The sequence below is a fragment of the Zingiber officinale genome, chromosome 8A (assembly GCF_018446385.1).
Source record: "Zingiber officinale cultivar Zhangliang chromosome 8A, Zo_v1.1, whole genome shotgun sequence".
NCBI lineage: Eukaryota > Viridiplantae > Streptophyta > Magnoliopsida > Zingiberales > Zingiberaceae > Zingiber > Zingiber officinale.
This window is the reverse complement of record NC_056000.1, coordinates 60,702,838-60,719,531: the sequence shown is the minus strand read 5'-3', so window position 1 is coordinate 60,719,531 and position 16,694 is coordinate 60,702,838. Positions and strand designations below refer to the sequence as shown.

General features: G+C 36.2%; 2 protein-coding genes across 3 annotated transcripts; both read left to right on the top strand.

Moving 5' to 3' along the window:
- Nucleotides 1–334: 334 nt before the first annotated feature.
- LOC122009218 (phosphatidylinositol/phosphatidylcholine transfer protein SFH8-like) lies at nucleotides 335–9,399 on the top strand. The gene is made up of 15 exons (XM_042565291.1): nucleotides 335–559; nucleotides 642–751; nucleotides 1,737–2,031; nucleotides 2,615–2,714; nucleotides 3,629–3,895; nucleotides 3,989–4,066; nucleotides 4,161–4,262; nucleotides 4,352–4,401; nucleotides 4,476–4,575; nucleotides 4,658–4,756; nucleotides 4,836–4,952; nucleotides 7,498–7,630; nucleotides 8,266–8,669; nucleotides 9,024–9,098; nucleotides 9,203–9,399. The coding sequence occupies exons 2-15, from the start codon at nucleotides 718–720 to the stop codon at nucleotides 9,221–9,223; spliced, it is 1,875 nt and encodes a 624-aa protein (XP_042421225.1). The 5' UTR covers nucleotides 335–559; nucleotides 642–717; the 3' UTR covers nucleotides 9,224–9,399.
- Nucleotides 9,400–11,868: 2,469 nt separating this feature from the next.
- On the top strand, nucleotides 11,869–16,123 carry LOC122009217 (proline-rich receptor-like protein kinase PERK9). Of its 2 annotated transcripts, XM_042565290.1 has the most exons (10): nucleotides 11,877–11,982; nucleotides 12,045–13,217; nucleotides 13,452–13,862; nucleotides 13,943–14,029; nucleotides 14,100–14,170; nucleotides 14,260–14,336; nucleotides 14,434–14,581; nucleotides 15,334–15,495; nucleotides 15,571–15,760; nucleotides 15,848–16,123. In XM_042565290.1, the coding sequence occupies exons 2-9, from the start codon at nucleotides 12,440–12,442 to the stop codon at nucleotides 15,754–15,756; spliced, it is 1,920 nt and encodes a 639-aa protein (XP_042421224.1). In that variant the 5' UTR covers nucleotides 11,877–11,982; nucleotides 12,045–12,439; the 3' UTR covers nucleotides 15,757–15,760; nucleotides 15,848–16,123. The 2 variants fall into 2 exon arrangements, with proteins under 2 accessions (XP_042421223.1, XP_042421224.1); XM_042565289.1 differs by having other exon boundaries at nucleotides 11,869–13,217.
- The last annotated feature ends 571 nt before the right edge of the window (nucleotides 16,124–16,694 follow it).

Here is a 16,694-nt window from a genome sequence, read left to right as displayed (position 1 = left end):
TAACGGCCACCTGCTGTATCGTAGCTAGCCCTAGCTCCAACATAGGATTCTTCTCCACGTCAATTGTCAACAATCACACATTCCCGTATTTACCACCTTCTTACACACCGTAATCGACTCTGCCCCAACCATCAGCTGCTGGAACCAGCGGGTACGTTTGGAGGTGGACGTATGCATAAGCCAAAATAATAAACCCGACGCCTCGGCAACGGTGCGCGGGCCCCCACCACACTGCGTCCTCTCGTTTCGCTGGGACCACCAACACTCGGACTTGCTTCCTACTTGCCGTTTCGGCTCGCTTCAATTTCCGAATTATTGCCCTCGAATACTCCGCACTGCTTTCCTTTTCCTTCATTTCCTCCTTTTCTTTAATCGCGCACCCTTCTCCCTTATTACTTTCTCTCTCACAACCGCCCGCTCCTCGGCTCGTCTTCGATCTGTCGGCGCTTCATCTTGCGCACCGCCCTCCCGTCGATCTCGCGCATAAGCGGGTCTTCCGTTGTGGAGGATCATCCACGGAGTTGTGACTTGGTTCCGCGTGCAGCCTGATCATTTTGAGGTACTTCGATCTGGTTTTGGTAGGGTTTCGGCGAGATCCTGAAGATTTTGGAGCTTTTGAACTGAATGCAGTTTCTTTCCAGGGGAATTGGCCAATTTGGTTTTTATCAGTCATCTTCCTCCGAGTGGTTTTCTCTCTCTCGTAATTGGTTGGTAAATATGTCAGGGCCGCTGGATCGGTTCGCTAGGCCTTGTGAGTTGCTCTCCCCTTCTATGTCAGATTACATGGACCGTTAGAAAATGTGCGTGTTTATTTAGATACTTGTCGTAGATCAATCTGATATGCCAGGTTACCTAGCAGCTTTGTTAAAAATTGAGATTACTTGATACATGCAACTAGCTGACTATGTTATCGAATTTTTTTATCATAGTAATGGGGCCGCCTGTCAGCTTCAATTTCGCATTGTTTACTTTTCACCACTCTCATGAATGCCAAGTATGTGCCACCCCAATTTTTCCTCGCATTTGCCATCAACTAGTTCGCTAATTGAGAGGATTTGGAGGGTCTAGTTAGTCTATTATCATAAACACGAGCTTAAAAATTTAACTAGTGGTTCAAGCCTACCAAATCAATGGATAGCTTCTTCATCAAAATGTTAGTGGAGTTCAAAATTTTTAGGCCACTTTGAGAGAGAGAGAGAGAGAGAGAGAGAAGGGGGGGGGGGGGGTGTATTTAAGTGTATCAGTTTTCTCACTTAACGTAAGAATCTACTTGAGGTTGCTAGTTGCATTGTTTTTTACCCAAGTATTTGGCTTAGTAATCGAATTCTTTGTTTAATTTTTAATCAGATTGAATTTTCTCTCAAGTGCACTCGGAGCTTTACCCATGCCTTTGATCGTATCTCTTATTTCTTTTGACCATTACTTGTTTGATAAGTTAAATAGGATATAATAATCTTTAAGTAAATTATTTCTCAAATTTCATTCTAAGTTTTTGTGGTTAATTGAAAATTTTCTAAATATTCTTATGGCTGATCAAGAAGTCCTCACTTAATTCTGTTCAACTTTTCTCTAGTTAAAATAAAGTAGAATTTTCCTTGTTACAATTTGTTCCTTTGTTTTTTGTTTGCTGATAAAAAAGTCATTTGATAAATTACATGACAATAACAACAAGAAACCATGAATCCCAACTATTGGGGTCCGCTACATGGATCTTATACTTCACTAATTTCTCATAGGTTTTGAGGGTTTTTCAAGTCATGATGAGCGAAAGGAGCGCAAATCAGATATTGAAAATTCAGAAGATGAAAGAAGGACAAGAATTGGGTCACTGAAGAAAAAAGCTTTGGATGCATCTAGTAGATTTAAGCATTCTTTGAAGAAAAGGAATAGGAGGAAGAGCGACAGAAGAGTTGTTTCTATTGAGGATATTAGAAATATCGAGGAGCTAGAGGCTGTTGATGCTTTTCGCCAATCATTAATTTTAGATGAATTGTTGATAGCTAAGCATGATGACTATCATATGATGTTGAGGTAAATTAGTAGGCTTTAGTAATTATTTTGACATTACATAACTTTAATATTCTTCTGCCATTATTCAGTAGTGTTCCTTTTGTGTGTTGCTTAATCCCATTGTGCCTTTGTTTTTCAATTCTTGCTGGTAGCCAGTCATGATTAACTAGATTCATAATGATACTATATCAAAAAATTTGCTTTCAGAATGATCTCATTCTTTTTGCATTTTTAGTTTGAAGTAGTTGATTTAGTTGTACTTATTTTCTTCCCGTACTGTTGTCTTCTTTTCCATTGTATTTCTAAAACTTTGCTTGTTTTTGCTGTGCACTCTAAGTTAAGACACGATTGTGCTTTGATGTTTGACTTGCATGTTTTCCTTTTCTCATATTAGTTATTCGATTTCTGATTTAATTTCATTATTTCTCCTACCTAGCATAATAAAACTGGCATTTTTTTTATAGATCTAATATTTTAAAATTCCTATTATAGCTTTTCCAAGCATCATATCCTATAATCTATGTTTCCATCTGAAATAATTTTCTTTTCTTTGCTATGTAGCTAACCTTCTTACCTAATATTTCAAAGCCTTCTTATTGCTTAGATTTCTTAAAGCAAGGAAATTTGATATAGAGAAAGCAAAGCACATGTGGGCTGAAATGCTTCAGTGGAGAAAGGAGTTTTGTGCAGACACAGTTATAGAGGTAGGATGTGTTCTGTGTTGGCATGTGGGTTTCATCTTTTGCCAAGTATTTTTTTTTTTTTGAGAATTATATCATACCTTTATCTCTTCTTGATACTGTTATAACTAATAAATGCGTCTCTTACCTGAAATACCTAGCAAAAATTACTATATACACATGGCAAAGTGCCACAAGTTTAAGATCAACCACAGTTGCATCAAGAGCGAGATTAAATACATGCCAAAAATGCACTTACTCCTTATTTTAACAATAGCAAAGCGTTTGTGGTCACATAAATATCGACAACCACACATTTTCATCATCAGTTCAGCAAAAATGGAACATAAGGACTTGGGTAAAAGCGCCCCTAATCAGATATGAACACTGAACTGGTTGTTTTGGATTGCATGCGTAACTATGTGAGATTTGTTGTTGCTTTTGATAACTTGATTTGTCTTGCTCTTGTACTGACAACATATAAAACCAAGATCCCCATAAAGAAGAAATTCAAAATATTGAAAATTTGATGAACTATATGGTATTCAAATTCAAGATCCCTGTATATCAAAAACATGGATGAACTATATGGTATTCACAATATTGTTAGCAGCTTGTTAAACTGCAAGTTATCATAATTGTGACCTGATTATTAACATGAAGAATTGCTTTATATTTATATTTATAATTCCTTAAGTATGGTACTATATGGTATTCACAATATTGTTAGCAGCTTGTTAAACTGCAAGTTATCATAATTGTGACCTGATTATTAACATGAAGAATTGCTTTATATTTATATTTATAATTTCCTTAAGTATGGTACTATATCTATAATTAGATCCATGGGATGTTTTCTGAACTATAAATTGCAGAACCTACTTGCCAAAACCAATTGGCTTTATTTTTACTGTAACTCTTGAGTTTTTTTTTTCCAGGACTTTGAATATTCCGAACTAAATGAAGTTCTGAAGTATTATCCGCATGGTTACCATGGGGTGGATAAGGAGGGAAGACCAGTTTATATTGAAAGGCTTGGGAAAGTTGATCCTAACAAATTAATGCAGGTGACCACAATGGAGCGATATGTCAGATATCATGTGAAGGAGTTTGAGAAGAGCTTTGCAATTAAATTCCCAGCTTGTTCACTTGCTGCAAAAAGACATATTGATTCAAGTACAACTATTCTTGATGTTCAAGGAGTGGTATGGTATCAGAGACTCCATATAATGCTGAATTTATGAATTTACATGTCATGGAACATCACTTATTCTTACTGTGGCACTCCTGGTTTATAGGGATTGAAGAACTTCAGCAAAACTGCTAGAGAATTAATTCAGAGATTACAGAAAATTGACAGTGATAATTACCCTGAGGTGTTCTGAAGAATCTTTTTTTCAGTTGTGTTTTCAGATTTGTTTAACAATATAGGTTTTGATTAGAGATATAATTGTGTGAAAATGTTTGTAGACCCTGCATCGTATGTTTATTGTCAATGCTGGCCCAGGATTTAGGCTACTATGGAATACCGTGAAATCCTTTCTTGACCCAAGAACTACTACAAAAATTCATGTAAGTTTCTTATTCTATTCTGATAGAGTATCACTTTAATCAGAAACTGGAGGATGCATATTTAAGATTATTTATCAAAATTTCACTAGGTTCTTGGAACAAAGTACCAGAATAAGCTCCTGGAGATAATTGAGCCCAGGTGTGTGCTTTCACATTGTCTTGTAGCAATTTGAGAATTAAGAAAGTTCTCTTATCTTTGATTTCTATTTCTAGTGAGCTGCCAGAGTTCCTTGGTGGTTCTTGCAATTGTTTAGAGCATGGAGGATGCTTACAAGCTGAGAAAGGTCCTTGGAAGGAGCCCAATATACTGAAGGTTTCTGTCCTTCACAATTTCTTTTTAACCTTTTCCTTTTTCTTCATGTATTGTATGCCAACTGGCTTTTGTTTGCTTTCAGATGGTGCTTAGTGGTGAAGCACAATGTGTCAGGCAAATTGTAACTGTTTCCAATGGTGTGGGAAAGATCATTGCCTATGCAAAGCCACCCTACCCAACAGTGAGTTGTATTTCAATTTTTTCCTTTCTGACATCTAATTTATTATGCATTGAAGTTTATTTTTTTTTCATGGCAATAGATAAAGGGCAGTGATACATCTACTGCTGAATCTGGTTCAGAAGCTGAAGACATCACTTCTCCAAAAGCACCAAGGAATTATCTGTCAAATCCTCGCTTGACCCCAGTACATGAAGAGGTATTCAATTGTATCTTTATTGTTTGTTTGTTTTCATTTCCTGCTGCTCAAATGCGGTGCCCCAGGATTTTCAAAATGATTTTGGTGTTAATTTTATGACATGGCTTACATTCCTTCATATTTCTTTTGTGGCATATACATTAGTTACTTGTATATTCATCTGTGATGATTGGACCTTTTTCTTCTCTTAGCTTCAACTTAAAATGACAATTTTCTTTTGTGGGCATGAAATTTTCATAAGCAAGACTTTTAGATATTTTGAATCTATTGTTCAAGGAGATGTTGATGAAGATACGGATAAAGAATGGATGTGTGAAATGGAGAGTATCCTTATAAAGATCTTGTGCACACCATCTTTAGCAAAATTGGTAAATCCTGATATGAATTGGTCGACTTGGATTTTACCTACATTGGTTGATTTCATTCCAATTGATTTCTGAGACACCGAAATTCTCACTCTCTCTCTCAAAAAAAAAAACTAATAATGGAATAGAAGGAAAATTGATAGAAACATAGAAAATAAAGGAATCAGCCAATTCTGTCACTTTGAGAAGAGAAGCGATAAAATTGTCACTTTCGTGCAAGCTTCAACTTCTAGAATCAGACTCTCAATGACAAGGAAGAGGAGCGCTGAATTTTATTAGTTTAGATTGAATAAAATCAGATTGAATTTAATTGAACGAAATTTATCATAACTAATTTATTCTAAATTATTTATTAAAGATAAATGATTTAAATTAAATTAAAATCAAATTCATCCCAATTTACTTTTACGAATTTAATTAAATTATTAAAAATCAGATTTAATGATTTAATTCAATTAAATCTAATTTATTTAAACTTATTTTTTTAAATACAATTTATTTAACATAATATTTAACTTAATTCATTTATTTAAAATCAAATTCAAAGAAATCTGATTTAAAATTAGTAAAATAAGATTTAAATTAATATAATTAGATTAACTTTAACTAAAATCAGGCTTCGGTAGATCAGATTTAACAAGCTTTAATTTAATTAAATCTAAATTAATCTTAATTTTTTATTGACAATATAATCTAATTTAGTTATTTATATCAGATTTAATTAAATCCAACTAAGTTAAATCAAATTTAATTATAATCATTTTAATTTAAATTAAAAAAATAATTTTATCAAATATAGATTAAATTAAAATTATATTTAATTAAAATCAGATTAATTTAATTACGATCATATTATTTTAATTAAATTCATATTTAATAGATTTAATTTATTTAAAGTTGGATTTAACTAAATGCTGATTAATTCAGATTTAATTTAGTTAAAATCAGGAATGAGAACTACTTAATATCAATCAAAAAATTTACTCCTATACTCTCAATATTAGTATTCATATTTAATAAAATAAAATATGTATTTTTCTTGGGTTCTTTGAATATATTTTGTTATCTTATTATTCATTAAACAAGTTATTTTGTTCTTTTCATATTCTTCTTTGTTTAAATTTCTTCTCACCAATTTTGATTCTACCGGTCCCACAGATCTGTTACAGGCAGTGCCTATGTATTAGAACATCTTATACCCATCCCGATATTGATAGCCATAGTGCAACTGCCATGTGCCTAACTCAGTCTACTTTGTTGATCAAAATACCGAGCTATGAGCAAATACCACATATAATTTAATGTAATAGAGATTTGAATGCCAATATTGATGTGGAGTTCCTAGGAAGATTAATATCTGAAAGTATTTAGCTGTTGCAGCAACAAATGATACAAAGAGAGAAAATAGGTTGAGATTCCTTTGGACATTTGCAAAGGCAACTAATACTTTCTATTGTTGGAAGAGTTAAATTGATTTGAGTGGAAATTTAGTATAGAAAATACAAAAAAATAAAAAATTGATTTGATTGAATTAAATACTATTAGTGATATTATCTTATAGAGCTCAATGGAGAGGTAAGTTTCATGTAGCTGATTTCAGTAGTTGGGATAAGTGTAACTTGCATATTTCTCAAAAAAAAAAAAAAAAAAAAAACCTTTGTCTATTCAATTTCCTGTGAATTTTGTGGAATTTAGGTATCTTTGTGCTTGAGGCTTGCGGTAGGAAACAAAAAGATATGTAGTTTCCATTTGTTAGTGTGGTACAGGATGACCATGCAATAATTCTTTTGGTTTTTGCTGCGTCTTTTTGATGTTTGTAGGCTTGGTATAGCATAAAAGATTCAAGTCTTGGATCATTCATGCTAGTGACATGTTCAACGGAATTTCTTTCCCAATTTCATTTTATATTTAATTGAAATCCTAATTCTGGAATTACATTGGCTTTTCAGTATTTCAAAAGTATAAAATGTATGTTTGTGTACTCCTTTTATTGATTTTGTGTTTGTTTTGTGCTACAAAATTATGTTTTTTCAAGATATAGAAAGGACTTTCTGGAAGAAAATTGGTTTACCTTTTTTAATTGATAGCATGGCTCCAGTTTTGCCACTTCATAACAATATCTTATGGGTTTTGATAGAAGTTATTCCCATTGTTGCCTTTGCATTTTTCTATCTTTGCAGGCCAAAATGATGAAGACAACTAGTTTCTCTTCTGGTTTTCAAGAGTATGATGAACAGGTTCCCATAGTGGACAAGGCTGTTGATGGTGGATCCAAGAAAGAAATTTCTAGCAGAAGGCTTTATGCGCCTAAAGGTTGATGAACCAAATATCGTTTTTGAATTGTTAAAATGTCCTAATTTATATTAGTTGGTTTTCTACTTCTATGCTAACACAGGGAAACTAAGTTTAAATATTTTTGTCAATTTGATTTACCTTGGTTGTGCATTCATATAAATAGAATTAGCTTAGTTCTTTATTTCTTTTTCATATATAAGTCTCCCTTGGAGTGTTAACAATACTCTTTTGCTATCATCTTGTTGGAGGATGATCAGCTTTTGTGCCCAACTGTATGTACTTGCTTGCAAACGTACTTGTCCCAACTATATGGTCCTTCATTTATGGTTCCAATAATTAACAAATTGTCTTATAATAAATAAATCTATCCCAATCATCAAACTCCAAGTAAAACAAATGCTGGTTTTAATCATTTTGATCATGTGATCTGGAAATTCAATATTTTGTAATTTTCGGCATCTGATTAAACCTGCGCCTACAAATTATTATAAATTCTGTTTAATTCGGTGTTCTAGAAAAACTTAGATGAGCTAATCCAAAGACCTATGGTTGCTTTATTGCATGACACTTTGCAATTATGTGGGCTAATCCAAAGACCTATGGTTGCTTTATTGCATGACTCTTTGCAATTATGTGGTTTATTCTCATTGCAGGAGAATGCTCCATCCCTGAAATCCCTGAGTCTTCTGAAGGAGTCAAAGTTCGAATGACTCAATTCGTCATCACTCTCATTGCCTTTGTTTTTACAATGATTTGTTCAGTGACCAATTATATGTCGAAGAGGTTCCAGAATGAAGTTTCTCAAACAGATGGGCAAAATATTCTGCCATCTGTTGACACTATCACTGAAGAAGAATTCCGTCCTCCTTCCCCTGCCCCTGCATTTACAGAGGCAGACCTCCTTTCCTGCGTTATGAGGAGGTTAGGAGAGCTAGAAGAAAAAGTGAATGTTCTTCAAGCAAAGCCATTTGAAATGCCCTCGGAGAAAGATGAGTTGCTCAATGCAGCTGTTTGTCGAGTGGATGCACTTGAGGCTGAGCTTATTGTCACTAAAAAGGTTATTTCATTTTATTTCCTATTCATTTTATGAAGCTCAAATCCTACATATATATAGTGGAACTTCACGCTCAACCAAGACCTGTTTGGTGCGGACACACTTGTCAAGTGTTGTCAGTCTGTTTTATTAGTTTTTGTTCCTATGATTTCAAGGTTTTCATGCCGTATTGTCGAGTGAAGCCCTTCTCAGTCTGTTTTATTAGTTTTTGTTCCTATGATTTCAAGGTTTCATCTCGTATTGTCAAGTTACATTTACTCATTCCCCTTCATAGACCAGTGATATTTTTGAGATGTGTCAAATTATAATACTTTGCAAATTATTCTCAATTGATCCTTTTATCTATGGCGAACTTAGGCACTGCATGAGGCTCTCATGAGGCAGGATGAACTTCTTGCATACATCGACCGTCAAGAAGAGGCAAAGATGCAGGTTAGTGAATACTGATCTGGAGTTTTGTTTATTTAGTCTTTTTGTTTAGTTTAGTTTTGTTTTGCTTCTCAAGACATACCAAAAATTTTTTGTGCATTCTGCAGAAGAAGAGATTTTGCTTTTGAGGCGAGAGTCCAATTATAGCTTTCAATGCACAAACCCTGTTGTTGCTGCGGTTAAATGGTATTTAGATTTTTCTTTTAATGAGTTGTTAAAAAAGCACATTGGCTTCCCTGACAGTAAAAATTTAAAACTTTGACAATGAAGCATACGAAGTAAATATCTGTTCGGTTTACGTTAATTTTTTTATCATCGATTCAGTTTGCATTTGTCCAAGCTGTATGGTGGAACCAGATACAAAGCACATTTCCACAATCGTAAATAAACAAATATTATGTTCTTATTAGTTCAATCTATTCGCTGTCAACTACTCGTGAACTCTGAAATTGTTTGTCCTTGGGCACAAGAAAGCTATGTATTAACGTCTGCATAGGGCCGGTGCTGAATGGTCAAAGAAAAAAAATGGCATTATTATTTTAGTGAATTGCATGCATAACTTTCATAATACTCAACTTATATTTTATTTTGAAATGTTCTTTTTTTTAATGAAATAATCATGGGATTTTTTTATATATTTTTACTATATCCATTTAATTATTGTTCTTAATTTACATTATTAAATTCAGATGGGAAGGCATAGATGTCAGATTGGTGTTTGTGAGGTTGGTTAGTGAGTATTATTTGTAATGAGTGTATCAGTGTTCTAAGTCTTATAATAAATTTGTGATAAATTGTCTTATAATAAACTTGTGATAAATTTTATCTAGTTGTGACAAGTTTAAAAATTATTATTTTCAATTTACAGTCAAATTGAGATTCAAGGGCATAACTACATTAACGTGGCTTGCAGGATTATTTTAGTTCAAGTTTAAGTGATTTCAATTTCTCTAGATTTATTACTCAGTTTTAAAGTTCGGTAGGGAATGTAAATTGAGAATTTAGATTGCATTAAATCTAATTGATTCGTGTTTGAGCACGATTGCTATCGTTGAATGTCTATCGTTGAATGTCGGATTTTTCCAGATAAAAATTGCCTGAGTAAATCAATCAATATTCTATCATTTAGATTATTTTCATGATATATGTAGAGGTAGATATTTTGGTCCATAACAAAATGAATTAAAAAATGAATCATTTGTAATTATAGTCGGATCATGATTATAATTGGTTGCGATTTCTTCTTGAATTCACTGTCTCTCCAAGTTATAATTTGGATCGGGGCAGATGGCCATAAGTCGTTGATGATAAACAAGTGGCTAGATAATTTGGCGCTAAGTGGGGAGAAGTTCTGGATGACTTCCAATCATCTATCCCAACTCAAATTATAATTTGAGGAGATGATGAACATAGAAAAAGATTACAATCAATTACGATGAGATTATAATCATGATTCAACTATAATTATAAATGATATATCCCCTAATTTACTTTTTAATAGATCAAAAGATCTAGGCTCGACATGTAGCACCCCATCATTAATTCTCGATCAACTCTTGGCGTTTCAAGCTAGTTGGTGAGAGACAGTGAATGGCTATTTCTTAACCGTTAAGCGACAATTTGTTCCGAGTTATCAAAGGAGGCTCGTATCTTAAGAGTATCAAAGGAGGCTCGTATCTTAAGCAAAAAGAGGAGAAAAAGAGAGTTCATCAACTCCTCTTCCATGTTCTCCATCTCTCACCGGACAGTTTGGCTTTCTGCTTGAGAGTTCTCCCAATGTTCAAGTATTGTTCAATTTGCTATAAATAGCAAGTATTTGGTTGCTAAATGTGGTTGACGCATTGTATTTTGGAAAACATACATCCATGTAATCTCTAAGTACAGTGGAAGAGGGGACAAATATATTTTAAATAAATTGTCTCTAAGCCTTTGCAGTGCTCAACACACCTCCTCGGTCGGTAGCTTAGCCTCTCGCTTCAACAGCCCTACTTCTTACTTGGTAGCTTGGCCTGCTTGAGAACCTTGTCATCCCTTCCCTTGTTGGCCTCTCGGCTCAGTAGTTTGGCAACTCCCTGTTAGGTAATCCCATATTGACATTTTGGCTTCCTAGCCTGGCCTCCAGGCTCAACAGTGCGACCTCATTGTCTGGCCTCCCCACTTGGTAACTTGTCCCACTCAACACTTAACCAGCTTAGTCAACTTGACAACTTATCTTTCCTTAGCAGCTCGGTCTTCCTAGATAGCTAGACCTTCCCAACCAATTCCATCTTCCCTACAATTCGATCTTCCTTGACAACTTGGCCTACCCAGCTCAACTCTTCGACAGATGGATCTTAACAGATAGCCTATATTCTTCATAAGTTTTTCGAACTATCCAAGTGTGATATACTTTAGATGAGATTCATACTCCGTCTAAGAAGTCCGTCCGCTTACCTTCTCTTCTCACTGTAGCACGGGGACAGGCAAGAATTGCACCACAATGATCAATCATCAGCTGTAATTAAATATCAGGGGAAGGAAATTTTGGGGGGTCCAGCACCCAGGAACGCGTTTGCTCAGGCACTGAACGAGTCAAAAGTCCACTACTTTTACTTTAGCCCAAATCACTGCGCGTTCAACGCGCATCGTCAGAAAAACAACAATTTACTTATTCATTTTTTTTTTCTCCAGTAATATTTTACTATATTTTTTTTTTTACATTTATGAGTTATACTTCTTTATACACTATATAATTTCACATGGAGAGATTTTTTTTTTTGTCCAAAATTAGCAACCTGTACCGAGGGAATAATACAATACAAGAGCTACGTAAGTAGTTTAAGTTGGTGGCGTTGACGAGCTTACGAGATCGCTGGAGTTGCCGTCACGTCTGAGCCGAGGAGGCGAGGTCTTTGCCTGTCGACAGCTATAACTTCTATTTTCAAATCTTACTTGAAATTCGCTTCTCAGGACGTGCGGAAGTCGCCCTGGATTTGTTCCTCCTAATCGTTAATTTGCATTTCCCCATCCACCATCTTGATCAAAATCTGAATTTTATGAAGCTCTGCCCTGCTCATTTTGATCAACATTTGCATGGGGAAATTCTGTAAAAGGTGGGATCTTGCATCTTTTTTTTTGCTCCAAGAAAGTTCAGATCTTTTGGATGAATATGAATGGCTTGCTTAGATTGTGCTAAGTCTGCGACCGCTAGGGAGTTCGTGTTCTTGAAATTTGCTGTTTTCGGCATTGCAATCTTCGTGTTTAATTGATTGGGAAGGAATACCAGTCGAAGAGATTTCCATCATTGACCATGAACTCTACTACGGAATCGTAGTAAGAGTTGTTTCTCTGGAAAAAAACTAGTAATGGCTTCCCCTCCATCGGCTGACTCGCCTCCATCACCGCCGCCACTTTCTTCTCTCTCCCCTCCTCCGGCGTCTGACTCACCGCCCCCTCCTCCTACCGCCCCTCCTCCTTCTCCTCCCGCCCCTCCTCCTTCAGCTCCCGCTCCACCGCCAGCTTCATCACCTCCCCCATTACCACCGCCACCACTTCCCCCTCCTGTTGCCCTTACTCCTCCGCCTGATGTTACTCCTCCTCCACCGCCGCCGCTGGTCTCTCCACCGCCGTCGCTTTCTCCTCCCCCTCCAGACGTGACGCCTCCTCCCCCACCTCCTTCTGCCTCTACCCCTCCCCTTCCTGATCCACCGCCACCGCCTTCCGCAACGCCTCCTTCTAACACACCGCCGCCGCCGCCACCTGCCACGCCAGCTACGACTTCTCCGCCTCCACCGTCGCTGGCCGCACCTCCATCTGACAACTCTACAGGCATAACACCTCCTGCCCCTCCAAACCCCCCTTCTGCGCTCCCATCTCCCTCCACACCCCAAATTCTACCGACTCCGATCAGTCCAAGCTCCAACAATTCAGGAACTCCTAGTTCGCCCATAGAGCGCAACAGTAGTCCATCTCCTGGCGGCGTGAATTCAGGAACTGCTGCTGGTATTGCTATTGTAACTGTGGCGGTGCTGCTCAGTTTTGTCGTCGTCGTCTTATGGATGGCAAGAAGGCGTAAGAAGCCGGCTCTCAACTATGAAACAGGGTTCGCCAACCCATCACCATACCAATCATCAATAATGTCAGGTAATGCTCATTCTTCCTCATAGCAATTACTTCACCACTGATAAACATTCTGACTGTAGTTTGTTCGATGAAACTAGATGTTTATACATGAATCTATTTTGTATTCATATGGATTTAGAATACTATATTGTAGATTTGTGTTTCCTTCATTCTTATTATCTTTGAGTTTAACAAACAATTCATTTTTTGAATTAGCATATGCTCATTGTGGGTGACCATTCCTTTATTTATCAGATTCTGCTTATTCAAGATCTCCATCTGCTCCTCTTGTATCCAACTCCCACCATAAGTCTGCAAGCGTTGTATCGGAGTCAATAGGCGGCGCAATGGCTGGCTCGACATCGTGGTTCTCTTACGAAGAGTTATACGAGATCACTGACGGCTTCTCGCCTCAAAATGTTCTTGGGGAAGGAGGTTTCGGTTGTGTCTACAAAGGTTGCTTGTCCGATGGAAGAGAAGTAGCTGTGAAGCAATTGAAAGTTGGCAGTGGGCAGGGAGAGCGTGAGTTCAAAGCTGAAGTTGAAATAATTAGCCGTGTGCACCATAGGCATTTGGTTTCACTTGTTGGTTACTGCATATCGGATAACCAAAGATTACTCGTTTACGATTACGTGCCTAATGGAACGCTCGAGTCTCATCTACATGGTAGTGAATTCCCTTATCAACAACTACATACTGATGGCTCATGTAAAGACCACTGATCCTGTGAAATTTACCATTTGTAGGGAAGGGACAGCTAGTTATGGAGTGGACGACTAGGGTTAAAGTTGCAGCTGGCTCGGCTCGTGGCTTAGCGTACCTGCATGAAGATTGTAAGCTTTCCTCTCTAACATTTAGTAATGAATTAGTGATCTGTTTTTAGTGATTTGATATTTCAACCAGGTCATCCAAGAATTATTCATAGAGATATAAAGACTTCAAACATTCTACTGGATAACAACTTTGAAGCACAGGTAGTCAAGTCATCTTATATAAGACTGTTGATCATAATTAACATTCTCTATACCTTTAGTTATATTTAAAACTTCTTGTCATTTATCAGGTTTCTGATTTCGGGCTCGCAAGGTTAGCTATGGATGCCTGTACACATGTTACTACGCGTGTAATGGGAACTTTTGGGTATGTTAATGCAAAGAAAACTATAATTCAAGTAGAAGATTCCGAAATTGTTTGGTGGATTGTGTTCATTATTTTGATATGCTTTTCCTAAATTTAGATATTTGGCCCCAGAATATGCATCGAGTGGTAAGTTGACTGAGAAATCCGATGTATTTTCGTTCGGCGTTGTGCTTTTGGAACTAATAACTGGAAAGAAGCCTGTTGATGGCACTCGCCCTTTAGGTGATGAAAGTCTTGTTGAGTGGGTAAGAAGTATTTCTAATTTCCTAGTTTCTTTGATCATATCAGCTTAGATGTTGCCGCTTATTTGTATTAGAAAATCTGGTGAAAATGCATTTTTTTTTAAAACACAGTTTAGACATTCATCGCGAATGAAACATAAGTTATACAACCATCAAAACTTGTATCATATTCAAAGTACTGAGAGCACCTTAAAGTGATGTGTTGGTGCTTCAAGTTTTTCTTTTCCTTTTATTCTTTGGAGGACATTTTGCGATTCACTTTCATCTAGGAAATGCAAAAAAAAAAAAACACTGAATTCAAGGGATGTTCCCTACCATAGTTTCAAAGATGCACTTTAGTTTTAATGCTTCATTATGAATTTATGTTTTGTGCTGAAGCATTTATTTAGCTCTAAGATAGGCAGATGAAACAAAACAATAATCAATTTGTCAGTCACTAGAGAAATTTACTCGATAATCTGTTTTTGCTAAGTTAAGCATTTATGTATTAGTTATGAGATATGTGTTTGTAACACAAGCATTTCTACAAGGACAAGTCCTATTTCGTTTACTCACCATGTTCTTTTACTTTGGAATTTCTGAGAACCACAATTTGGTACTTTCTACATTGATCAAGGAAATCAGTTGATGATGTGGGATCCAAGAGTTATACAAGTTATTTAAGTTCCACAAACATTAGTCATGCATTCCGAAAGATATGCAATGTAGGCTAAGTGTGACATTTGGTTTAATTTGGTTGAATTGTGATCTTCCAGGCACGGCCGTTGCTTGCCCATGCAATTGAAACCGGAGATTTCGGAGAATTGCCTGACCCCAGGCTTGGAAATAACTACAATGAAACTGAAATGTTCCGTATGGTTGAAGCAGCTGCAGCATGCACACGCCATTCTGCTTCAATGAGGCCTCGTATGGGAAAGGTAAGCACGAAGAAGAACCGAATCGACACACTATGCTCTCTAGCTACATTGCACACAAGTTGATTTGTTTTTCAGGTGGTGCGAGTTCTCGATAGCTTAGCAGACATCGACCTCACCAACGGCGTCAAACCAGGCCAAAGTGAAATGTTCAATGTGGCACAAACCGCCGATATCAGACTATTTCAGAAGTTGGCATTTGGAAGCCAAGAATTTAGTGCCGAATACAGCCAGTCAAATTGGAGTCGCCAGTCAGAGCTGTGATCAGGTGTCCTTTGGCTCTTGATTCTCTAATTATTCTAATAGCAATGCTGCTTTTTTCCTGATAGATTTTACTCCTTATGTTATATTGCAGGATAAGTTTGTTGGTCTTGGAACTGTTTCTACCTCTCTGCTGGCACATTGCACTAGCCACTACTTGCCTACTCTTCCTTCTTTTTTTCAGAAACGTTGTTGGAGCCTTTAGGTTCCTATTACTCTGTTGATCCTTATCAGGATCAGAGATGTAAGCTTTTGAGAGAGTTTCTCAGCTCAAGGAGGATCTTGTATTTGGTATCAACATCATCTGCATTGTAGATGCAAAACTGTCACATTGATTTTGATGATATCTAAGTCCTTATTTTTTCATTTCTGTTCCAACCTTTTGGACAATCCTGTCTTTGTAGAAAATGAATTAAGGGTTGCTGCTTTTTTTCTTTTTGCATATAAATATCTAAAATTCATACATGTTCCTCTTCTATTACAATCCTTTTTCACTGGATTTTCAAAGATATCTTTCAAATCTATCATAAAAGAAAATGCTAATTCATTAGGAGGCCCAAGAAAGAAAATAGGTATAATGAAATGTTAATTAACTTCTATGTGCCCCATTCTATCATTTTTGAACCTAAATTATTAGCAATCTAGATATAGTTTGATTGCCATCCACAAAAAAAAGGCATTTATGGAGAAGAATGGTGGTGTTTTATTAGGGAAATTGTTGGTACAATCATACTCATTTTGGTATAAGTTTAAGTTAGACGTATTAAATCTTTAGTGTTAATGATGTTCAAATAAGTTGAGGTGGACAAAAAATTTGGCAAAAGTAGAAAGTCCAATAATATTGATAGATAAAAAGCCTATAGAGTTGAGAGATGAAAAATATAATACAATGTCACAAAAAAAGATGCAATGTGTAATCTGACGATCTTTCACGATTACCA

Excerpts from the sequence above, each read along its gene's own strand:
- LOC122009218 (XM_042565291.1), top strand. The coding sequence starts at position 718 with ATGTCAGGGCCGCTGGATCGGTTCGCTAGGCCTT. Across the intron at positions 4,067-4,160 it reads ACAGTGATAATTACCCTGAG|ACCCTGCATCGTATGTTTAT; the intron begins GTGTTCTGAAGA and ends AAATGTTTGTAG. Across the intron at positions 9,099-9,202 it reads AAGAAGAGGCAAAGATGCAG|AAGAAGAGATTTTGCTTTTG; the intron begins GTTAGTGAATAC and ends TGCATTCTGCAG.
- LOC122009217 (XM_042565289.1), top strand. The coding sequence starts at position 12,440 with ATGGCTTCCCCTCCATCGGCTGACTCGCCTCCATCACCGCCGCCACTT. Across the intron at positions 13,218-13,451 it reads CCAATCATCAATAATGTCAG|ATTCTGCTTATTCAAGATCT; the intron begins GTAATGCTCATT and ends TTTATTTATCAG. Across the intron at positions 13,863-13,942 it reads GCTCGAGTCTCATCTACATG|GGAAGGGACAGCTAGTTATG; the intron begins GTAGTGAATTCC and ends TACCATTTGTAG.